This window comes from Podarcis muralis, chromosome 9 (genome assembly GCF_964188315.1).
Source record: "Podarcis muralis chromosome 9, rPodMur119.hap1.1, whole genome shotgun sequence".
Taxonomy (NCBI): domain Eukaryota; kingdom Metazoa; phylum Chordata; class Lepidosauria; order Squamata; family Lacertidae; genus Podarcis; species Podarcis muralis.
In genome coordinates this window covers 39,484,202-39,509,004 of record NC_135663.1, presented here as the reverse complement: position 1 = coordinate 39,509,004, position 24,803 = coordinate 39,484,202, and the positions used below count along the sequence as shown (strand labels likewise).

Below are 24,803 nucleotides of genomic sequence, written 5' to 3'. Positions count from 1 at the left end.
GAACCTGTGGCCCTCCAGCTATTGTTGGATTTCAGCGCCTATAAATCTGAGCCAGCCTGGTCAGTAGTCAGGGATGATGGGAGTGAGAATCCGGTAACACCTGCAGGGCCACAGGTACCCCACCCAGATATATATCTTTTGCATCCTTTTCCCCCACCGATATGTTTTGAATTTAAGCAGACTAGTAACTTCAAACAATATTCAACAATAACTCCTAATTACTTTTCATAATAAATGAGATGAGAATAGGAAGCTCACTTTGTTTGAATAATTCCATGATAGAGAAACAGAACTTTGGTCTTGGTTGGTTTTTTTAAAGTGTTTTAATGTTTGAAAGAAGCACTATATTTGATGTATTTGCTTAGAGCTTTTCTGCTTTCCTAATCTCCCATCTTGATCTAAGTACTTCTGTCATAGCTACGGCGTAAGCTTGACTTCACCAGTGAAATATGATATTTGTGTCTTTTCTTTGTACAAGTCCAGATAATTACTTCCAGAACCTGTCAAGCGGTTCAGGCAGTAAAGGTGACTGTTCTCTTGCTCATATAAAGATTATGGATGTGAGAGCTGCAATTACTTTTCAGCAGATAGGAAGGTGCTTGTTCTTCCTGTTCAGAGAACCATCTCTTGAGTTGAAAAGATGATTTCTCTATTGCCAGACTACTGATGTTTATGCTAATCCAGTACTAATAGTGCTCTGTAGACCCACCTTTCCCAGCTTGAAAGTGACCATCTGACAGCATATGCATAATTGAATATGCCACCTGTCTGTTGGAGATTTCTCATACATAGAAGGATATCAATTAATATTTATTTTCTATTTCATAATCTCCACTGGGTACAAAATTGGATACCTGTCCAACAAAACCTTTCTGGATAAAATTAACTTCTGAAATGCACTTTAAATCAATGTAAGGCTTTCAGGACGTGGGTTTCTTTTTGTCTTCTAACATGCTGCTTTTTGTACAATTTTCAGCTGTTTATGAAAACATTTCACAACATCTTTCAATGTTCATTATACAGCAGTTGTGGGCTTGTAGTGTGCTCCAGCATACTGTTGAACTCTGATACTTTTGACATTTGTATTCTCCACCACACCACACCCCAGCTGTTTTAGAAATTTGAATTGCATCAACCCAGCTAGTGAATATTTCTTTTGACTTTCTTTTAGGAATGTTCCCTGGGCAGCAGTGGTAGGCCTGGAAATTCATGCACAGATCTGCTCCAACTCAAAGCTTTTCTCTGGTTCACAAGTCCAGTTTGCAGCAGCACCTAACTCCTTAGTATCTTTTTTTGATGCTTCTCTACCTGGAACTCTACCTGTAAGTTTGAATTGAATTCTTATATTAGTATTGAATTTTCAACAACAAAGTCTGTCTTATCAAACAGGAACAGGTGGCCACCATTAATTCTTCAGGTAATGTTTAAAAGGGATACTAGACAGTTGAAACACTTCTATCTAAGAAGGAACAAGCAGCTTGCAACTGGCCACTTAATTTCCCTCTACCTTCTCCCGCCACATTGATTCCTTTTTGTGTAATCTTGCCTTTTTAAATTTGTAAACTAGAGGGCAGTGCCTCTTGTCTCACTTTCTTTTTTTTAAATATTAGTATGAGCTGGTTTGGCATACAATATTTGTCTAAAAAGCAGGATACAAATATAACCACTTCAGATAAATGACCATTATTTAACAGAGCACCATCCATGTTACATGTACTCATAATAAGCTTAATAACAAAAAAAGGACAACTGTCCTTACAGCTGACTCACATGCACCCCCAAGACTTAATAGAAATTGTTCCTTTGCTTCTCCTGCTACAACAGGGAAAGTAATATGGGTTTGGTTCTCTGGACTTGGTAGAGCCACTGTCTCCACATCAGGCTCTGATTTTCCTTCAGCTTTAAACACTGCTGGCCTTTTACGGCAAGGTGGTGTTTCCCTGCTGCCATAGCACTCTACAACGTGAGCTTCGGGTAGTTTGCCATCTGAATGCTTACTTCGAAACTTGCCCTATGCCTGCAAGTGAGTGGAAGATTGTGAGCCTTCCTGGCTGATTTCCTAACCAAAGTATAGAATTTGGCCAAGCAGTTTGAAATTATTGACTTATTTTAATATGCAAAATTAGGTTCTGGCCTTTTAGTGCTCCAGCATAAGTTCTTTGGTGGGATGCAGTAAGATTACCTTGGCTTGTGTTTATCTGTAGGTATGTATAGAAACATAGGAAACTGCCTTACACCAAGTCAGACCATTGGGCCAGCTAGCTCACCATTGTCTACTTGGCCTACTTTTCCCCAGTCCTCCCCGGACATGCTGGGAGTTAAACTTGGGACCTTTTGCATACAAAACATGTGTTGTATAGCTGAGCCATGTCCCTCCACAAGAGGCTGGCATCTGCTGCAATGAGATTATTGGATACTGAACAAGTTGCATGTGGAGAGAGATACTGCTAGGTGTGGCCAATCAGCTTTCAGCATAGTGTAGTATTGTTATATTCCTTATTTTGGACAGACTAAGTATGCATGAAGAAAAAGCCTTAAACCTACTGGGTGGTATCCAATGGTGCCTTTTGCCTTTGCATAAAGTGCTTCCATTCACATAAGTTGGGACACCCCCATCTTCAACCGTCTCCCCCTAACCCAATTAAGCCAACTGTTCTCTCCCTTCGAGTTGTTAATGATGGTTGAACCCAGAATGGGACACAGCAGAGAGGGCTGCAGTAAGTAGGAGGGATTGGCAAGAAATTGGTATCATTTTCTGCTAAGGGCATAAATGGATAAAACCCATTGATGGTTTTGTTGTACGTGTATGACAGTTAAATGTAGTTCGACCTCTTCTGGGAAGCAAATATGACTTTTATGCTATTTTTTATTTGTAACAGAGCCTGTGCTATACAAACAAAAATTCCTGGATGCAGCTGTTGATGTGTCTTGTAGCAGGGTCCTGGGTTATGACTTAGGAACACCCCATCTGAAGTGTTGTAGAGCTGTTGTCCATCCGAATTGCCTACATCAGGCAAAAATGAGTGTGTGTTGTGGTACAGTGTATTTTCGCTGTATCTAAACCAATAAAGTTGTATGTTGTGAGCTACCTTGGGAGGGTTAATCCTGATAAATATAAACATACATAACACCTTAGAAGTGCCTGGATAAATAAATAAAGCAAAATAAAGTTACGTGTGAAGGTTGTCCCTAAGCACACACGGGATATGTGTGAGGGCAGCCTGCATGCATCTTGCCATATTCTTCTGGATTTCTGTACATTTTAAGTAGAAATGGTTGTTCCTTTTACAGTTGTTCCCTAGTGAGAAATCTTGAGCCTAAGCTGAAACAGCCTTCCTTTGAGATAAGAGCTCCTGATTAGTAGTCAGCTTGATGGCTAACCTAATGAAAAATTCGTGATCTGCTCTTGTTCACCTCCAGCAGAGGCTTTTATCTGTGCAAGGAGAGGGAAAGAAAAAAAATATATTTTCCTTTGCAGTTTTTGGTAGATAAGTTGAAAGTGGATATTTAAAAATGTTAGTACTTGAGTGTCAGAATGTGATACGGAATTCTATTTTTATTTATTAGTATTACTGCTTCATAGGTTTTATTTTATTTTATGGTTTTAGGCAAGAGTAATGGTACCTTCCTCATTTTAACAGGGTACTTTAGTGTGCATGAACATCTTAATGGTTGCACAATTTAGTTAATGGAGTATTATTCCAGATGTGATTTGGCATCTGTTTTAGGCTTAAAATTCTGTCTGCTTTAAAGTTAACAGATGGAAGAAGTAGTCCTTTAGATACTTTAGTTGCATATGAAAATTTCAGTTGTTTTAAACACAAGACTGTTTATATTTATGCAGTAATTGCCAAACTTTCTTATAGTAGATTCATTTTCCCAGCACTGTTAAAGGTTGAAAAACAGACACCAGGAGATCTTCTAACTAATCATCTGTGGGGAGGACTTTTGGGGAGGTGGGCATTAAAAGCAGTCATGCAGGAGAGGCAATTGAGACTGGTGCTGGGAAAGGTGAGATTTAACACTTTACCTGCATCATTGTCCAAATCTAGATCACTCATTCAAAGCCATTATCCCCATAGGAGGGGTGGGTGGTGAGAGAACATACATCGTGCATCTCTTCTGCTTTGAACTTCATTGTACTCTCAGACAGACTGAAACAAAATGGAGAACTCATGGACATACAAGAAGAGATTGTTTTAAGTGATTTTAATGCCTTTAATGTTATGTTTTACTTTATATGGGTGGTTGTCTTGGGAGGCATTTTTGCCAGAAGGGCAGCCCATATGTTTAGCTACAAATCCCCCAAAAAGTCATACAGCTCACACAGAGATATATGCCCACTGGTTGGGCATTAGTAGCAATGGTACACTGACGACGCCTGATACACACAAAGTTGGCTGCATAGGGTTGGGGCTTGCATCCAGTTAGGGAAGATGGCCTTATACTTTGGGCTCTTTCACAGAGGCAAATGGCCCCTGTGTGACTCTCTGAAGTTCACTGGTGTACTCTTCCTAAAACCTGCAAGGTAACAATTCCTAATTACCACCTCACCATCCCACTAACAATCCACATTAAAAATATTTCTGAAATCCTAGTTTTAAAGCTGGCACAGTGCATTTCTTGAGAGAGCGCTACAGATTGGGGTGTCTCCAGCTTGAATTTCGCTATACCATGAAATTAATCCCTTGTTTGGCCACACTTTTACCAAGTTGGCTGTTTTGCTTTTTAAAAATTGCATATGGCCACTGGGCATTTGCTGGATGGAGAGTTTGGTCATCCGTGCCATGAATTTGATGTTCCTGCTTGAAGTAGCAAGCAGGGTCTTTCATGAAATGGGTGTGTAATGTTTAGCCAGCTTAAATCTACTCACTTGGTTACTATGAATTTTATATTGATTTCAACTTCAGTAGGTGCCAAATGAGGTCAACACTGAGACTTTTGCAATCCTAGTTGTGTGCCAACATTTTTTATAGCTGGGGAAAAGTTAAACCAGGAGAGTGTAGAGCTTAATTATTTTGAACCTGAAGTTCCATATCAATAGTTAATTAATTTAGATTAATCTGTCACCTGGGGAATGATGTCTACAGCTGAACGTTGAGGAAGAATCATTTTGTTTACTGGAAAAGGTCTTGTGTCTGCAAAGGGATTTTTTGTGGTCTTCATTATTCTGTACTACAGCATCTAAATATTTCTTTGATCTGTCTTAAATTAGTTTTGCATTGGCAGAATAAAAAAATAAAGAGGACAGTTCATTATTAACTTTGGCAAATCCCTTATGTAATTATTAATGGCACCTCATTTGAGGTAGCAAGGGATTGAATGTGATGGGTTATTTATCTGGAAGAAGGATCCAGCCCATTCACTGAACTAAACCAATACATGCACATTGATGATTAGCACTGAGAACATCTCTTTTTCCAATTTGTGCTGGTAATGCAGGACTGCTTTTATTGAATTTCTCTTTTCCACAAACGCCAATATTTGAGGGCTTTATTATGCAAGAGCTGCTTTCTAACAACACAGTTGTGGTAGATTAGTGAATCAATAAACTTGTAATAGCTCCTAAACATCTATATTAGATTTAAGTTTCCTTTTTTTTTTCTTTTCTTTTTTGGTGTTTTAGTTTTTTTCTGTAAAACCATGGATTTTGGGAATCCCAAATTGGAAGTTCATCCAGTTTGGGATTAAAGATCTCATCTCCTCTCCTCTCCACAGATACACAAACACACACGTTTGGCATTAAGCTACTTTGCCAAAATAACCCATTGGCCTACCCTAAACACACACATGTATAAACAATTGCATATTGTTGTCCTTCTTTTCTTGTAGGATCAGTATAGCAGCTGCCCAAATGTGCTTGCTTGTGCCACTAGCAGACATATTGTTTACATACCTTTTACTGCTTACTCCCCCCCCCCCCCAAATTAATAAATCATGGTTCCCAGAGTTGTGTGCTGTTGGTGTGGAAGCACTGTTTTCACTGAAACCCACACAAGTGGTCAGAAGCTTTCAGCTAAGTTAAATATATGTTTTACCCTTTAAAACTCTAGAAATACTTTTAAATAGAACAGTGATGAAACCCAAGTGGCAAAAAGAAAGGCTCCAGTTTCATGCAGATACTTAAGATAGCTGAACAGTTAAAAACAAATGTAAAATGCCAGGAGAGAGACAATTATGGATATTCTTTTATTTTGTAGAAGAGAAAATTTACAACTGACACCAGAAACACTTCCTGCATAGGAAACTATTATTTTGACACTAAAACAATTTAATACTTCAACAGTGTTGGCAATCTCTCATTTGGTCTACAAGTCAGGACTAATTGGATCCCGTTCTGCTACTCTTTAAACATTTCTGCTGTATTTTACACATTTTTATTTTAGGCTCAACAGTTTTCTCAAATGTATAGCGAACACCCAAGAAGCCATACCAGTTACACAAAAGGTTTACCAGCATCCTAGTTTTTTGTTTTTTTGTTATATGCCATCTTTCCTTCAAGTGTATGTCTATATCTCATTACCTTACTAGATTCAGATTTTGGATTGCATCTGTTGTTGTTTAGCCGTTTAGTCATGTCCGACTCTTCGTGACCCCATGGACCAGAGCACTCCAGGCACTCCTGTCTTCCACTGCCTCCCACAGTTTGGTGAAACTCATGCTGGTAGCTTTGAGAACACTGTCCAACCATCTCGTCCTCTGTCGTCCCCTTCTCCTTGTGCCCTCAATCTTTCCCAACATCAGGGTCTTTTCCAGGAAGTCTTCTCTTCTTATGAGGTGGCCAAAGTATTGGAGCCTCAGGATCAGTCCTTCCAGTGAGCACTCAGGGGTGATTTCCTTCAGAATGGATAGGTTTGATCTTCTTGCAGTCCATGGGACTCTCAAGAGTCTCCTCCAGCACCATAATTCAAAAGCATCAATTCTTTGGCGATCAGCCTTCTTTATGGTCCAGCTCTCACTTCCATACATCACTACTGGGAAAACCATAGCTTTAACTATACGGACCTTGCTTCTAGGACTGAGTTAATTCTAAAGCCAAATCATTGAATTCCTTGGGGCAGGGGACTAAGACTTGACACATATCATAGCCAAGTGGTATATATCTCAGGAAAGATTTGGAACTGTGCATCCTATTTACAGACTGGCTTTTTGTTTGGAAAGGGCCATTGCTCAATGGTAGAGCATCTGCTTTGCATATGCAGAAAATCCCAGGTTCAATCCTCGGTGCCACTGAGTACGGCTGCAAAAGTCTAAAACTCCGAAGAACCACTGTTAGTCAGTGTAGACATTATTTTATTATATGGACCAATGCTCAGACTAAATACAACACAGCATCTTACATTTCTACACGTTGACGCTCCTGTCCTAGAAAGCACGGGCATTACACCCTCCACGAAGAAAGTCATGGCAGAGGGGAGGAGGAAAGAAAATGTTTGAAGTGGAGGAAGTTCCTTGCAGAACAGCAATAATTTCTTCATCCTGCTATTCCAGACACCTATACTATGATGGAGCACAGAATAATGGCAGTTCAGTTGCCATTTGAAATCGGTGACAATAGGCACACGTTGAAGCTCCATATTAAAGGAAGCTTGGTGATTTCTTTCCGTTTAATTTAAGGGAAGGATGGAGAACTTATGGCCCTCCGGATACAACGGCAACAGCGTTGGACCATTGACCATGTCGGCTGGGGCCGACAACAGAATTGGAGCACAACAACATCTGGAGGGCCGCAGGTTCCCCAAGCCTGACTTAAAGCTGTATTAACCTGGCCTGAACAAATAAATACCCCTGTCCTTATATTAGAAGAATTTTGGAAATCTGATTTTGAGCGTTATCAAATAGTCAGTCTGAGTGTCCCCCTCCCCTTCCACTCCAAATCATGAGGATTTGGAAGGTGAGTTGGCACATAAATAAATTGACATCCCTTGGCATGAGAATGGAGAGTAGGGCCATGCCCACAGCATACACTGAAAGCACTGTTATATGACTTTAACAGTCATGGCTTCCCTCCGAGAATCCCAGAAACTGTACTTTAAGGGTGCTGAGACTTGTCAGGAGGCCTCTCACAGAGCTACAGTTCCCAGCACCCTTCACAGCTACATTTCACAGAATTCTTTGGAGGAAGCCGTGCTTGATAAAACGGCTTTAAATATATGGTGTGGATAACACCTAGGTTTCGACGCTGGATTTCACTTTTATTTCTTGCATGTTGTGAGGCTTATCTGTGCCCCACGATCAGAAATGATTTTGTGCAGTGTCAGAAATTACACTTGCTTGCCTCTTACCCTCTGTGTATCCACACTTTTCCTTGGTCTTTCAAATCCAAATGACACAAAGAGAATGCCTGGAAAGATGTCCCATGTTGCTCTGGTCCTCAATTGCCTTCTGAAGCATTTGAGCTTTACTGTAGCGCTATAGGAACCCCTTCCTGCGAGTTGACCCTTGCCTGTTTTTCACTTACATCAGTAGCCAAAACCTTAAACCTGGGATGTGCCATATGTTCAAAGCATGTTTCTGTCCCTGAGCAGCCGCTTCCACCCCACTCACTCTGGCATGGGAAGATACATGCATAATGCTCCAGCGTCTTGCTGCTGAGGCTGAGCTTCCCACGCACGAAAAAGACAGATAATGCTTCTTGAAGGCAAGCAAAGTGGAATGTGCGCTGTTTAAAAGGCAGTGTGTGGGAGAGGCATTTGTTTCATACTGGGTATCTGAGTGAAGTCATCTGTCATGTTTCTTTAGGTTCTCAACAGGAGATGTGTAGAAGCCGCAGTGATGACGGGCCTTGCGCTGAACTGCACCATAAACAAGAAGTCCTTGTTTGACAGGAAACACTATTTCTATGCAGATCTGCCTGTGAGTATGTATTGAGCTTTGTCCCTCGGCAAATCGGATGAGGGGCAAGCCTGGAGAACTGATGGGGAAAACAGGCTGGGAGAAGAGATGGTTTTTTGTTCTCTGCCACTGTTTTGCCCATCCAAGCACTGAGCCCTGATGAATAGGCAGCTGTAGCTAGGCTCTTTCTGATTGAAGGTGATTGTCCTGATTGCTGACTGCAGTCCTGCGCCTCATGTTTCCAATGGCTTTGGATAATTAAATTGAGAGAAGGCGCTGCTAGGGCCAGACTTCCTCTATTCCCTCTAATTGTCTGTTAGGGTTAAGACAAACAGTCTGATATTGATATTTGTGTTTGAAACAAATGTATTACAAATCTGCATTATGGTCCTGTAGACATCACAGGCATTAGTCCCCGTTACTTTAAAGGATCTGAAATGCAACATCCTGTTTTTACATGTCGCTGATCGCAAAAGCAAATGAAGAAGACTTTTAAAAATCATGCAGTATTACCTGCTGATATTACAGATGGCGCTTATATTAGGACCAGACTTGCTTTTTCAAACGTAATGAGGCAAAGCTCAGATCTAAAGTGAAACCTGTCCATTCAAATTCATCAAACAGTCAGGATTTATCGTTTTAAAATTTAAATAGGGGCATTTGTTTTTCCTTAAAGCCACAATTGTAATGCTAAAGATCCATGATAGTTTTTCTGCTCTCTGCAGAAAATCCCTGCATCAGGAGTAGAGAATCTCCAGCCAGCCTGTGCCCACCTGGCCATTTTGGGGAAGCCATGACCCACCTAATATCATGCATCCATTTGAAGAAGCAGTTTGGATATGTGCACTGCAGTGCGCCTTCAAACCTCCATTTTGTGGAAGTTTGAAGGAATAGCACAAGGGCTCTTTGAAAGCCCTTTGTAAACATTCCTGCGAGCAGTGTGGGTTGTTTACTAAGGACTGTTTGAAAGTCCTGCGAATATGGTATTCAGAGGGCAGCATCACCTGATATCACTATAAGGTGAGGTGATTGACAAGTGGTTGGCCTCACCTACTTGGCAAATTTGGCCAGAATAGGTTCCCCACCACTGCCCCATATTCTGGGGATGGGATGCAATGGCAGGAAGGGAGTATCTCCTTAGTAAGAAAACCCCCTACTAAGTTGCTGTCATTGTTCACTTCGACACCTGTAAATAAACCAAGGTAGATTAGATTAAGAGACAGAGGTTGCCAAAGGTCACCTAGGCCAAACTAAACATGGTGTGGGAGATCTCTAATCAAATCACCTGGCCTTTTTAAAAGTATAAAATCTGCCATGGGGAAGGGTTGTGGAGCTGGGGAAAAGGTGATTAGCCTTTCTTGCTATGCTGTTTTCTCAGTCAGAACTACTGGTCCTGAGGCTATGAGGGCTCCACTGGGAAGAGGTGCAGTATGCACATGCAGAGACCACAAGTGGTTTTTAGCCTAAAAACAACGGGGGGCGGGAAGCCATGCGGTTCCTCTTAAACCTTAACAAGTGGGTGGGGGGTCCATGATTGTCTATTTTGACTGTTGCAAGTTTATATGTGAGTGGGAATTTGAAAGTGTGTTCATAGTACCGTATACAAAGACCATATGAAAATAAACAACAAAATTCCATTCTGGGTGTTGATTAAAGAGAGGTTGACTGCCAATTCTGTTTGTTATTTTTTGAGCATTTTAAAAGGGGTTCTGCTTGTGGTTCAACTTGAAATAGAAGAACTATCAAGCCATTCATTAGGGTTTGGAGTTTCCCTTTGAGGTTCACACACACAAGCCTTAATTTTAGCCAGGGCTCCCTATAATTTAGCCCCACAATCTATATTCAGTACATTCACATATGACACACAAAAGGGTAATAAAGTATTATTACACTGTAACAAAACAATAGAAGTCACATTTTGTTAGCTCAAAACACATGCAGTCTGCCCCTTTTCTCTTGCCATACAGTGTGTTAAGTGTGCAATGCCCAGTTTGTTATGAGGGGGAAATGGGGTAGAACACTGACGCAGGGTGTGACTTATGTGAAGGGGAGAGATAGCAGGCGGGAGAGGATACTTGACCCTTCTGTCAGCCAGTTCAATCCTACTCCCCAAGGTTGTTTTTCTTATGCAAAACTGCCCTAAGCTAGCATTATCAGAGCCTGTAATGAGATTCATAGTTTTATTACACATGTAGATAAGATAAATGCTACTTTGGAGATCTTTGGACGGTTGGATATGAAAAATGGGGCTTCAGACAGAAAATGGAATGCCTGTTTCTTCTTGTCACTTGTCATCTGTTAGGTTTAAAAAGTAATCATTTTAATGGGGAATGGTGGAGGGGAAAGCAAAGGGGAAAGATTACACTGAGTCTTTAATGTGTATTGCATGAATTTGTTGTTAATAATTGCTTAGAGAAAAGGGCCATCTATTGGAATATAAAGTTGATATATGACCATTTTAAAATTGTTGATTGCTGCAATTTTAAATGCAGGCCGGCTATCAGATCACTCAGCAAAGGCTTCCCATTGCTGTGAATGGGAACTTGTCATACATTCTGCGCATGGGGAAAAACCAGAATGAAATGGTTACCAGGAGTGTGAGGATCAAGCAGATACAGTTGGAGCAAGACAGTGGAAAGAGTCTTCATGATGATTTAAGGAGCCAGACCCTTGTGGATTTGAACAGGGCAGGTAGGTTTGATACTCTTTTGTCTATGTAACTATTATTTATATTTTTTAAAAGGGAAAAGGCAGCAGCATTCTGTGCTTCTATCTGACGCTGTCAGTGTTACCTCCTTATGCAAGTTGTTCTGCACACACAAACACAAACTGAAAGGCTGGCTTGATCAAGGCATCAAGAGCATGCCTTTCTTACAGCTGGTCTGCATGTCTGGCAGTAAATCCAGGGATGGGACTCTGGATGATAGTTGTGTTTGCCATTTTCTAAGGTGAATCTGGATCCTTCATACACGCTCAGGCACACACAGAGAGAGCTGTTCTTCAAGCCCAGGTTCTTCCCGCCAGGAGTGCGAATGGAAGAGTGTGGCTTTAGACATGAACTGAATGGGAAAGTGTGAGATGACGGATTGATACAATATCTTGAGTGTGACACAATATGGCCTAGATGCTGAACCATAACATCTCAGCCCATACATACATGCTTACTGTTTTGAGTAGGGGAAAGATTGAGGTTTGTTGGGGGAAGTTTAAGCACCTTCCACCTGCTGGGTCTTGCTGCCAATTCTGTTTTTCAGTGGCCTGTGCTGCCAGGCCTGATTTTTTATATTTTATTTTTTGCCAAACACAATAGAGAGGAATTGCTGTCTCAGAACCTTCTCCTAGCCCAAAATTAGGAAGTGTCTTGGCAATACTATGGGTCTGTTGAATTTTGTCTGTACACTTTGTTGAATTTTATTACTTGATGAATTTGTTCTCATCATTTGCTTTTACATGCCAATGTGTTTGATGTTATAGTGATTGCAATGTTTGTTTGTTTGTTTTAATGCTACTGCAATTATTGCGAGCCTCTTTGTGCTCAACATTTGTTGCTGGAAAAGCGGGATACAAATATTAAATCAACTCAACACTGCTTTTGAGCTGTCTGCTTTCCCCTTGAAAAATGTTGGACCTCATTTTTTCTCTTGGTGATAGAGGGAAATGAGCGTTCGTGTGCCGGTTCTGCAGATCCAAGTGTTTTGACAGTGATTAAATAATAAATGATTACCAGTTTCTCCTCACACAAAAGCTTAAGCACTTTTCACATGGGCTCTTCTTTTTAAATGTCTGAACTGTTTACATGAGATCAAAAGCTGCTGCTCAGAGTTTCTTGTCTGTCTCTGGTAGGAGTTGGCCTCATGGAGGTTGTCATGGAGCCCGACATGTGCTGTGGGGAAGAGGCGGCTGCAGCAGTGAGAGAGCTTCAGCTTATCCTGCAGGCTCTTGGGAGCAGCCAAGCAAACATGGCAGGTAGAGACCTAGGAGGGCATGTTTATCATTCCTCAGCTGTAATTTTCCTCTCACAAAGGCACTTTCACGGCATCTTTCTTACTTTGCCTTCCAGCTGCTTATCGTTCGGTATTGTTGTGGTGCCGTGTTGTGTTTTGGTTTCTTTTTTCCTTCATCAAAATCTTCTGATTCTGAATTAAGGTCACTTGCGCCTCTGGTGCCTGAGAGGGGCCCAGCTGCCGCATCTTCAGCTCAGATTCTTTTGTACTCCTAGGCCTTTCTAAATTTTACATAATAAATCTTAGCAGGAAGGGAATGACTGATGGCTTCTGTGCTGCTTCTTCCTCCCCCCTCCCCTTGCCTGCTTGCCTTCCTTCCAAGTGATGCTGTGATGCAGAATCTTTGAACAACTGCAGTTGCAACCCGACTGTTAATCTCTGGGCTCACCTCAGCTATGTGGGAGCAATCCTGGGAGGGTTTGGAGGGAGGATCAAGCGATGGGGGTAGAAGTGGGTGGTTTGATATCAAACACTTAACATGGTAGAGTATATGCGTATGTGTACATATACCAATTGCATATTAGGATTCATCCAGCACCTCAGAATTCATTCTAGATCAAGATCTCCACAAACTACTATAGTGGAGGACATGAATAAGCATCAACATCTCTCACACTCAATTCCTTATTATATTGTGTGCATCTTTGCACCTCCCCTTTTCCTTCATATTCTCATCTTTGCATGCAGCCTCACAGTTGCTGAAAGCAGCAATAATTATTTAGGAGGAAACACGCTGTCTGCTGTGGGCTCTGCGCTTCTGAACAGTGGACAGCACCGTTGCTTATTTCTGCCCCTCCTGTTCAGAAATCATCAGCAGAGAAAAATTGTAGCCACTTAAATAGGGCAGCTGCCTTCCAAATAAACCCTCAGTGGGGCATGGAGTGGATGATGGCACCTGCCACTCCTTGTCAGTTTACTTGAGGTTTCCCTTGCTTTCTGCTGCCTTCTCTAACACCAATTCCTCTGCTTACCGTTGCAATAGCTCCTGCTGCTGCTGGTGTCAGTTGCTTCTAAGAACTTTTTCAGGAAAGCAGCTTAACCTGGAAGAGGTTTCATTGATTTTTATCCTTTTTATCATTTATTTGTTTCCATTTGTTTCCTGCTTTTGTATTGAATGGTGCCCAAGGCATCTTTTTAGGTATTCTTTGTGATGGCTTCTTTTTTATTTTCAACACTTAACTGAAGGAGCAAGCACCCATAAGCCTTGACACGGAGCATATTCCTTAAGATATAATTTTCAGGGAATGCACATTAATTTGCATCCCTTTTTTTCCAATGGTGGATTTTTGGCTGTGAAATTCTTGTGGGGCTTGCACCATTTGCTCCTCTGTCTGCTAGTGGTATTTTTTTCCTGCAGTCTTATCAGATTCAGCCACATTCATTTTTCAGCCACTGATACAGAGGCTACTTTTGTATTATCTGAGCTATTTCTCATTGAGGATAAGTTTGCCCCTTCCTGCCTTATCTATCTTCCAATTGAGTGTGGAGACAAAGGCTGAATTCAACATCCATCCTTTCAGTAGCAGGTACCTGCAGTGTGCCTAGATCAGGTACATGGCTTCATTGCAAGATAATCGGGAAAGGTGAAGGCATTTGGGGGGAGATGCTAGCTGTCTGGTTGCCATGCCGTGCCCTTGGGTCTAGGAGAGTCTCCAGGAGTAGATTGAGCACATGGTTGCTACCTACAAGAGTGGGACTTTGAAGTCACTTAAAAATGAAGGTGAAGGTATGACCTGTCAAAGGGTAAGCAATAAGTAGTTCATCTGCAGCTAGGAGTCTAAGAACATGCAATTGCTTAATGGACACTTAATCCAGAAAGAGCATTGTGATAAAGGACATATCAGAACTACAAATGAGATGTGGGCCAAGGGAACAGGCAGTAGACATTCACTTCCACTCAATACAAATACATTTCAAGTCTTAGGGAATGCAGGCAGTTTCTGTTACTCTGCAGTTTCATTATTGCCTTGTGGAATTTGGTCCTGGGCATAGAATATCTGACAATATTTGCCTTTTTTTTTTTTTAAGAGAAATATTTCTAGTCCTCAGGATTTGGGGAAATGTACTTACATATAGCTCCTGCCAACCTAGCAGTTCGAAAGCATGAAGTGCAAGTAGATAAATAGGTACCACTCCGGCGGAAAGGTAAACGGTGTTTCCGTGCGCTGCTCTGGTTCACCAGAAGCGGCTTAGTCATGCTGGACACATGACCTGGAAGCTGTACGCCGGCTCCCTCGGCCAATAAAGCAAGATGAGCACCGCAACCCCGCAACTGGACCTAACAGTCAGGGGTCCCTTTACCTTTATCTTTACTTACATATAGATATTTTGTAGAATCATAGGAGTATGAAATGTGTCTCAAGGACAAGATGCAGATTTTTTTGTTTGCTTGGTTGGTGCTGAGTTTGGGTTCCTGCGCTTGTGCAATACATACACAACCACAGATTTGGTTGTGTATATAGCTCTCAATATAAGCAAGAGGTCCAATGGCTTCAGTCAGTGATGTTCAGGCCTTCTGTCTTGAGGGAACCCTTTTCACATTAACAAGCCTACCGAGGAACTCCTGTATGTGTTGGCTCATGAACATCTCCAGATAGGCCTGCCTGAAACTATGTTGAGTGGACAGTACTGAGCTAGGTGAAACTTCGTACCTTCCTTTATTCATAAATTAGCCAATCAGTTTATTGAACCAATCAGTTTCTTGAGCAGTCTAGCTCTCTGACAGATGTGCTTGTTTGATAGACGTGCTAGCAAACACAAGTTTGTTGTATTCATGCATTTTCATACTTCACACTTACAGTATTCATACTTTACTATAATACAAAAATCGCCATGTGTGAAGTATGCCAGAAGCTGTTGATCAGAGGAGAAACAGATCCATACCCACAACTAAACCAGCAGCATGCAGTCATCCATCATTCTGGCAATGAGATTTCCTTGCATCCATGCAGTGTTTTTTTCCCCTGGGGGGATGCAGGGGTTCACATGCCCCTAAACATTTTGTGAATATTTGTACTTTTTTCCATTTACTGTATTTATTTTTCCCGAGTTTGAACTATAAAATGGTGATTTTCTTGAGTCAAAATGAGAGTACCCCCTAAACATTTTTAAAGAAAAAAACACACTGCATCCATGTGCATGTGCTTTGTGAGAACGCCTTAAAAGGAAGGGCGCTGTCCTCCAGCACTTTTCCTGCCTAGTGTTCTTCACAAAAATATAGAATGGGAGCCTTTGGAAAGTGCCCTTGAGAAGACTTAACTCTGGCTGGACAATCAGTTTTTATCCTTTACAAATGCAATTCCAGTGCTGTTTACTGCTTTGTGTAAATATCCAATATTTGCTTCACTTTAAAGGGCATTAACTTAAGTGTTGATAAGAAGGAAGATGCAAAAGTGTGTGTTCTGTGTCATTTAGCGGGATGGCATTTATTGGGGAGGGTGTTATATTGGTTGCCAGACTGTTAGATACCTGTTTTTAAAAGGATGTGGAAAAGCAAAGAATAATAACTCGAAAAGGCTTGTTGTGGTGTTTCTACCCCAGCTTTCTCTTTTGCAGGAGATTGCCCTCTGCATCACTTTCTACAGGGCTATATGTATGACACTTTTTGGCAGCTGGGAAGGCTTCGAAATTGTATTTGTGGCAAAGATTACAGTTCCTTGCAGGGAAGGCAAAAACAGGTTTCTGACACCTGTCCTTGAGGCGTAAATTTTCAAGGACACTTCAGTAAATCTGCCCTGAGCAGTAATTGGCTTTGTGACAGAGCCATGTGAACTCCTCAAATGATAGTTTCATACTAGACAAAAGCCATATTCTGTCTTGACGTTTTGTGGTTTCACTGCTTGCCTTTAGGGACTTTGGTCAGATTTCTCTTCTCTTCCTAGGGAGGATCATCAAAGGACCTTCGTGTACAACTATTAGTTTGGTTAAAACCTCAAGAAACAAAGTCTGATTAAAGGAGGTGTCACATTGCACAAAGTTTGCACAGTAGATTCCAAATGTTGTGCCGCAGTTCTCTGTGCTATGTAGTCTTGCCAGGAATTTGTATCTGAGCTACAAAACCTTAATGGGGGGCATGTCCTCTATTTTTTTTATTTAAAAAAAATAGACTATGACTGCACAAATCCCATATAGCTCTGAAGCAATGACTTGAAGTCTATTCAAAATGAGTCTAGAAGCTTGGAAATGATGTAAGAGCTTCATTCCATTTGATTTCTGAAACGGTTGGGTATTCTCTCAATTGCTTCTGTGTCTTAAGATGTATGCATCTGCTATCTTGAGAGGGATGTCCATGTGCTTGTTTCACAGATAAGAAATGTCGACTTGGGACAAATCTCTAGAAGAGATTCCAGTGTGTGTGTGTGTTGCCCCTGACAGAACTGTCAATCCCTTCTTGTTAGATCTTCAGGTGTAGAAAGATGCAGGCATGAAGGAAGAAATGGCCCTTTGATTCACTTCAGGGACAGCTAATCCATGTCCTGTCCCAAACTTTTTACTGGAAGCCCTGTACAAACCAATTGCAGATAATGTGGGATTAATTCCATTTGATGAATTCTCATTCTACTGCTGATATCTCTTTAGAGGGTCAACTGAGAGTAGATGCCAATGTATCCGTGCATCGCCCTGGAGAACGTCTTGGAGTGAGGACTGAAGTGAAGAATATCAACAGTGCCCGATTTCTTGCCAAGGCCATAGGTAAGTGAAGCACTTCCTCCCAAATGAAAATCTGGGCAGGGAGTTTGGAATCCCATGCCAGAAAAAACCACATCAGTTTCTGTTACTGGGCAGGTTATGCTAATAATATACACAAACCTGCTACCTCTAAGTTGCATGCATTGTTTTGATGTTTTTAGCCTAGCTGAAATCCATCATTGTGAACTGTAATAATGTTTTGCGTTAATAGCGGTCTCTGTGTGTAGAAACCTTTGGCTTTTGTGTGACTGGGGTGTAGCTTTTGCCCCTGGCCACAGATGGTCTAGAAATACAGTGATTGGAACGAGCCTTTGGGGGAGGAGACCTTGACCGGGAACATAACTTCTTTGCTGCCTTCCTTGTTTGGAATGGCTGCTTGTACCATCACTTCTGTAATCAATAGGACCAGGTGCCTGCAAACTACTTAAATGGTACTTAATTGGCTGAAATGCAAGCATGCTGGTTTAATTTGTTCTTCTTAATTCTGTTTTCCTTGTTTTAAGTTATTACCTTATATTGCATGTTAGCCCATTAGGTGTGCGCACATGCATGAAATGTGGTGTTATAATACAGGGAAAGTATAATTTCTTGGCTGGTAATTGATTGGTGGGTTTTTGTTAGCGGGGCCTCCTCTGCAACAAAGAAAACAAAATGCAATGGCTTGCTGTTTAGTCCATGACAGTTTTAGTTCCATAGTAGCACGGCCACATTCTCTTAGATGACACAAGAGACGCAGTGGGGGGGGGGAGTGTGTGATCCACAGAGAATGTGTATCTACAATGTGAGTGTCACATGGATGTTGCTGTGTTTCTATGCAAGAGAATTATTGGGCTCAGAATAGAGAAAGGAAACATTTACATAGAATCATAGAGTTGGGAGGGAGCCCAAATATTGTCTAGTAGAACCCTCTACAATGCAGGGATATACATACAGTGGTATCTTGGGTTACAAATGCTTCGGGTTACGTGTTTTCAGGTTGCGGACTGAGGGAAACCCGGAAGTACTGGAAAGGGTTACTTCTGGGTTTTGCTGCTCGCGCATGCGCAGATGCGCCAAATCGCATCACAAGCATGCGCAGGCGCGGCGCTGCAGGTTACGAATGCTGCTGGTTGAAGACGTGCCTCCGTCACGGATTACGTACGCAACCTGAGGTTCCACTGCACATCATTTTGTTCGTATGCTGCCTTTCCATAGATAGAGCCATGCTCAGGGCCACTTACAACATGGGGGGAAAACCGTAATCACAAAACGTAACAAAAATAGTCATAAACAATCAACAAAACATCAAAAAGTACACCACCAAATTGCTCACTTTCCACATAAATTATAGTAAGAGCTGAAACAAAGACTCAAAAATAGTAATATAACAGCAACAACCCCCCACAACAAAAACCCCTAAACAATACCTCAGCCCAAGAGTCTGTTCAGCAGCCTAAGCTTTTGTAGCTGGAGTCAGTCCCAGGCCAGGTGGGGAAGCATGTCTTCTAGGACTCAGTCAAGATTTATGAGTGCCACTATATGTTAGAGGAAGGGCTGTAGCTCAGTGGTAGAGCGCATGCTTTGCATACATAAAGGTCAGTCTGTGGCATCTCCAGGGAGAACCAGAAGGACTCCAGTTTAATCCTGGATTGTCACTGCCAGGTGGACCAGTGGTTTCACTTGGAGTAAAGCAGCTTTATTATATTTCTGTATATGCGGGTTATTTTTGCATCTCAGGGTGAGTCAAAAAACACAGAACTTGCTCTTGATCTCCAAAAGAAATTAGTCCAACAAAGGCCCTTTTGAATAAAGGTGGAGATAAAAGTGTGCAGTCAGTCTTATTCTGTATGAGAGCGGAATGACTGTTTCAGCTGTATGACTTCAGGGTGTTTTGGAATGGGATTGTGTTGAAAATTTATGCCTTCCAAAAACGGTATAAATTAAATGTCAGAAAGCAATTCAGTTTATTTGTGATTCTCTAATATTTCCGTTAGGCTTACTTTGGCATTGATAAGCGTTTTAAAGTGTGTGTCTCCCCCCTTCCCCCCGGTTTGAAAATTTAAAATAGGCAAAGGTGCATCACAACTAAGCTTAATTTATTTGTTTTGTTAAGACTATGAAATACAAAGGCAAATTGAAGAGCTGGAGAAGGGAGGAACTATTTTGAATGAAACCAGAGCCTTTGACTTTAAACGTGGGTAAGTTTTTCATTCTACCATTGGTGGGGATTGTTTGTTACAAAAAAAAGTCTCAACTGAGAGGAAGGCAACATTATTAGCCACAGAGCCACCCTGAACATACCTGATGCTCTGTTCCTAAACAAAATCATTTTGAATTATGGACCCATGGCCTGTTCATACAGCCACTGGACATGTGGTAGCTATGAGGAAAGTACTTTGAAATTCTGTGTGATGGTTCTTGCCTGTGGCAATCTGGCTTTCTGCCATATTTGTAGTTTTGGTTTTCTACACATTCTCCTTTTTGTGTTTAAAAGCTGAAAGTCAAATTCTACAGAGGGTGGACTTGGCATACAACCACCAAAGCGCCTCGGTTTCTTCCCCCCTGCTACCTGTTACATACTGAGATAATCATGTGATTATGTCTCTGTGAGTGGGAAGATTCCCATGTAAAGACACTGAAGTCGGCAGATTAATAATAATAATAATAATAATTTATTATTTATACCCCACCCATCTGGCTGGCTTTCCTCAGCCAGTCTGGGCGGCTTCCAACAGAATATTAAAATGCAATAGTCTATTAAACATTAAAAGATTCCCTAATCAGGGTTGCCTGTTCAGGAGATAAGTATTTAAATTGCTAAGAGTACAGTAAATGCCAAACTGTCTGTTAGGGTGGCCATGAGGAACCTCTGGCCTATGGCCAAATTAGATCCAGCAGGCTGTTTTTCCAAACCATGGCCACCTGCCCCCACACCTGACATCAGGTAACCATGAAGCTGCAAAGGACGAATTTGAAGCTTAAAATGTCAGTGAACCCCACTTGTCAAGGAGCAGTCAGCTAGGTTGGCTGCAGGAGGGGATTCCTCACTGTCGGCACCAGTCAACCAACCTAACTTTTTGTCCTTATTTTTTTAGGCGCACCATAGCAATGAGAGACAAAGAAGGAAAACAAGACTATCGGTAATTATCTTTAGATTGTTTCTGAAGGAAGCTCTTCGTTGAGCACCTGTAAGTTGTGATTCCCTTTTGGCTTCCTCAGACCTGACAAGTCATTGGTGATGGTAATTACCTCACAGAGTGATTCCTCGGAGTTGAGAGGAAGCTGAACAGAATTAGTCACCTGCTGCCCTCCGGTTTGGCTTACATCGGATTCGGGGAGGGAGGGTATTGCTCTGATGCATTTATTAATATTTTAACAGTGAAGTTAATGCTGCCATGTTCCACTGCCAAATCACATTGAGACTAGCAGGTAGCATGAGAGAGGGCCTTCTCTATTGCAGCAACCCTCTTTCTCCCAAAACAGGTTAAACTGGCCTATTCAGTAATGGCTTTAGTCAAGATATGTTGGCTTCTGCAGACTTCTGGTGGATTTTTATTGTCAGTTTACTTTGGAATCATAGAATTGTAGGGATAGAAGGAAACCCAAGGGTCATCTAGTCTAATGGGCAGGTGGCCCGTATGAACTCGCAACCTTGATGTTATCAGCACCATGCTCTAACTGTTTTACTGTTCTCATTTTTATTGTACCAAGACTAGTGTTTTGTTGCTATAAATGTAAACGAGCTTGGAAGGCCCAGAGGGCTGAAAGGCAAACCAGAAAATTTTCTATAAATGATCCCAAGACAGACCACTGCTAAAAATAACATTCATTCTTGTTTGCTGGTCATCAGTCAGGACTTTACAATCTATCCCTGGCTGCTAGAAGACAGAGTTGTATTCCCGAAAGTAAACCCATTGAAATTAATGGAACTAAGTAAGCCATGACCTATGGGTCTACTGAGTAAAAGTGAGTTGAGAATATATCACACTCCAAGCTGCTCTGTTCTACTGTTGGATTGCTCATACCATCATGAAGTTCTTTCTAATGTTTACTCTTTAAATCATTTTTTTCTTTTTTAAAAATCTTTTTTCCTTTTACTTTGAACCAATGGGTTTGGCTCCTACCCTCTGGAGCAACAGAAAATAAATCTGATTTGTTGTTTTCTGACAGCCCTTCATTTGAAATAGCTGCCACCTCTTTAGTAGTCTGTGCTACAAATTTTTATTACCAGCTGAAATTTGTTAAAAGCCCACTTCCAGGTATGTTCAAAGCTGCATAAATAGCACTTCCAGTTGTCCATCATCATTTGATCATAATATCCTTCCCACTTTTTTCAATAGAGTTTTGATTTTTCCACAGCTAATGCAGTTGAACAGTGTAGCTAATGCAGTGCTAACCTCTTTAGACCTCATTTTCCTATATCGCAGGATACTGTGTGAGGAGAGGGCTGTGGCTATTTCATTAGTTCTTTACACATCTGCTAGCCTCAGCCTGTTTCACTGCTACAACTGATGAACTTGAATGTTTTGTTTAAAATAAAATAAAAACGGGGAGAAAGAAAGCATGGATAAATCAATTCAAAACCTATAGTGAAATTTGCTTTTTAAACTGTGCTTTTGTTTATTGAAATCTGGATTTGAAAGCAGTGGGTGCAGCTTAAGTCTAACTTCTTCAAGGAATGCATCTCCGCTGTTTGCAAAGAGGCATGGCAACGCTTTAATTGTTTAAGTTTGCAAATCCATCATTTGTTCGTGCAAGGCAGGAGTTGGCTCTTTAATCGCCATGTTTTTGTGGTGGCTTGAATCAGCCCCTTCTTCGGCGCAGCCCTTGTCATTTGATGTTGTCACTCAGATTTATTTGCCATGGCACCCCACTGAAGATGGCAACTTGGCTTTTAGCGCGGTTTCCTCCTTTCATTGAAACAACTCCGACTAATACGAGGGAGGTTGCAACCTGCGAGGAACACTGCTAGCATCTGGCTGTCACTCTTCCTTTTCCCCTTTGCCAGATTGTACTCCCAGTTGGTCTGAAATCACAGGTCCTGTTTGGCACCGAGGACGATAAGCGACATCTGCATTTTGTTTGTGTTTTTTGGGAAGGGCGTAAAATGGCTTAAATTTATTCCTTCTCCCCGTTGCTGGCTGTTGACAGCCAGTGGCGGATCATCAAAAAAGAAAGGCAGCTTGAGGCTATGGACCTCGGTACAGGGGCTTATCTGTTGCTGCTGAGAGGACTTGCACTCAGCTGTGGACTCTGAACATTTGGTTTCCTTACGTTAAGTCCCATAATTGTTCGGAGAAGGAGCAACTTCATCACAGGTGGCTGGGATGCGGCTAAAGGGTTGAAGTGAAAAGGACAGCAGAGGAGCCTCCCTTTGTTTTCTCCCAGGTTTATGCCGGAGCCGAACCTTCCTCCATTGATTCTTCGCGATTCTAAATCTTCGCCTGCTCACACAAGCAACCAGCAAGTGGTGAATATTGATTGGCTTCGGGAGAGGCTTCCTGACCTCCCCAGTGCGAAGAGAGCAAAGCTTGTTGAATGTTATGGGATTCAGCCTCAGCACAGTTTCACCTTATTGGTAGGTCTATTGACTGAACATTCAAGTAAACCAAGAAACTTCAAAAGATTCAGTGCTTCAGAAAACACTCCTAAAAATGTCATATTAGCCAGCTGTCAGTTCTCATAGATTTTTCTTACGTAGAAAATGAGTTCAACACGCTTGGCTGTTTCTGCTCAGATAATGTACACAAGAGGGTCTCTGAAACTGTACCTGCTTTTTTTTTGGCATGCGTCCATCAGCATCATAGTAAATTGAAATATATAGCTAGTTATTGTAGCCTCAAAACCCTTTTTGTCTTAAAAACATTCCTGTATTCTAATTTTTTCAATGTATTTGCCTACAACACTGCTATCTCTGGAATGCTGGCATTAAAGTATGTGCTCTGTGAGCCCAGTTGGTGCATCTCATCCTAATGTACCAGCTCAATCAATCTTAAGAGCTGGGCCAGTAGGGCTTTTTCCACATTATTCTCCAGCTTGTGGCTATATTCCGTGGAGTATCGCTGTCTGTAACATTGAAAAGTTGCACGCCAAGCAGTTTTAAATTTTTTGTTAACCTTCTCTTGGATGCATGACCTTTGGACCACCCTTGTAGCTTAAAGGGGGAGAAATTCATAGAAAAGAACAGCACCATATGGCTTTATGACATTTGATCCATTATTCTACCATAAACTTACGTTAATGCACTCTAAATACTAGAAAGAAACTGTGACACTTTTCTGGAATTTAATCATGCATGTATCTGTCATAAGCCTACTATATGAACAAGCCCTTTCATGTAACATATATGCTGGCCCCAGGGCTTCTTTTTAGCAGTGGAAATAAATGAGACTGCCTAGCCTAACCTTAGATTCCTTTCATTCTGCTGAGTACTCAGCTTTGACTAATGTTAGCCTTTTCTCCTGTGTTTTTTTTCTTCCTCATCTCTTTCTGTCGAATGTGTCTTTCTGACACTTGGACACCAGGCCTATTCTGGAAGCCTGTATAGTTGAGCAGAAAGTAACAGGTGCTTATTCTGAAGATGGTACCAACCCACTGAGCCAATTGAGCCAACCCATTGAGTACTATCAATGTTTTTAGTCCAATAATGACTCCCTGCCATCCATTCTCTCTACATTTAGGTCTTGGGGAGGGGGGGTATTGTTCTACAAACACTATTTCTTTTCTTTTGATTTACTGAGAGTCCAGCTAATCTAAATTCACCTGAGACATCTAGTTTCTGTTGGTGTTTTAAGCCTACATCAGGAATACAAACAGATTGCTAATGGGGAGGATGCATAAATCTAATGAGCAGTCTTTCAGTTTAGAGTGCCCAAGCGTGCTCATTAAATAAATGGCATAGGTACTGGGACACCTTCAAAATGCAAGATCCACACTCCCTGCCAACTTGTTAGCGGAAGCATTGTACAGGGGAAATTGCATTAAAATAAAGTCATACTTCAGTAATGAAATATTATTATTATTCTTTGGTTACTCTAGTCAGTGTTGCATTAATCCTTAGGGGGATTTTGAAGTATGTATTCTAAATTTCCACCAGGCTACATTAACTGTAACGAGCCCCCAAAAATAAAAATAAAAATAATTAGAGCCTGCGCATTAAAAAAAATATATGCAGCAAAGGCAATAAATTCAGTGTTGTACATGTAGCTGAAGCAGGTATGAATAAGGCATTGTATGGTGAAACACAGATCTAAATAAGGGTTGAAGTTATAAGGCTTTAATGTATGTATATAGTTT

The 24,803-nt window shown here is 41.4% G+C and overlaps 1 protein-coding gene across 6 annotated transcripts in view; it reads left to right on the top strand.

Annotated features, from left to right (window-relative positions):
* Positions 1-24,803, top strand: part of GATB (glutamyl-tRNA amidotransferase subunit B) — a 57,533-nt gene that overhangs the window by 2,090 nt on the left and 30,640 nt on the right. For 5 of the 6 annotated variants that reach the window (XR_003708385.2, XR_013394198.1, XR_003708384.2 and 2 more), the window contains exons 2-9: positions 1,172-1,322; positions 8,743-8,856; positions 11,328-11,526; positions 12,679-12,801; positions 17,418-17,531; positions 19,621-19,705; positions 20,603-20,647; positions 22,896-23,085. Coding sequence is in view for 2 of the 6 variants with exons in the window: in XM_028745009.2 (XP_028600842.2) it covers positions 1,172-1,322; positions 8,743-8,856; positions 11,328-11,526; positions 12,679-12,801; positions 17,418-17,531; positions 19,621-19,705; positions 20,603-20,647; positions 22,896-23,085 (1,021 nt within the window). In the remaining 4 variants the exon portion in view is untranslated. The remainder of the gene's footprint in view (positions 1-1,171; positions 1,323-8,742; positions 8,857-11,327; positions 11,527-12,678; positions 12,802-17,417; positions 17,532-19,620; positions 19,706-20,602; positions 20,648-22,895; positions 23,086-24,803) is intronic. The other variant, XM_028745010.2, reaches the window with a different exon arrangement.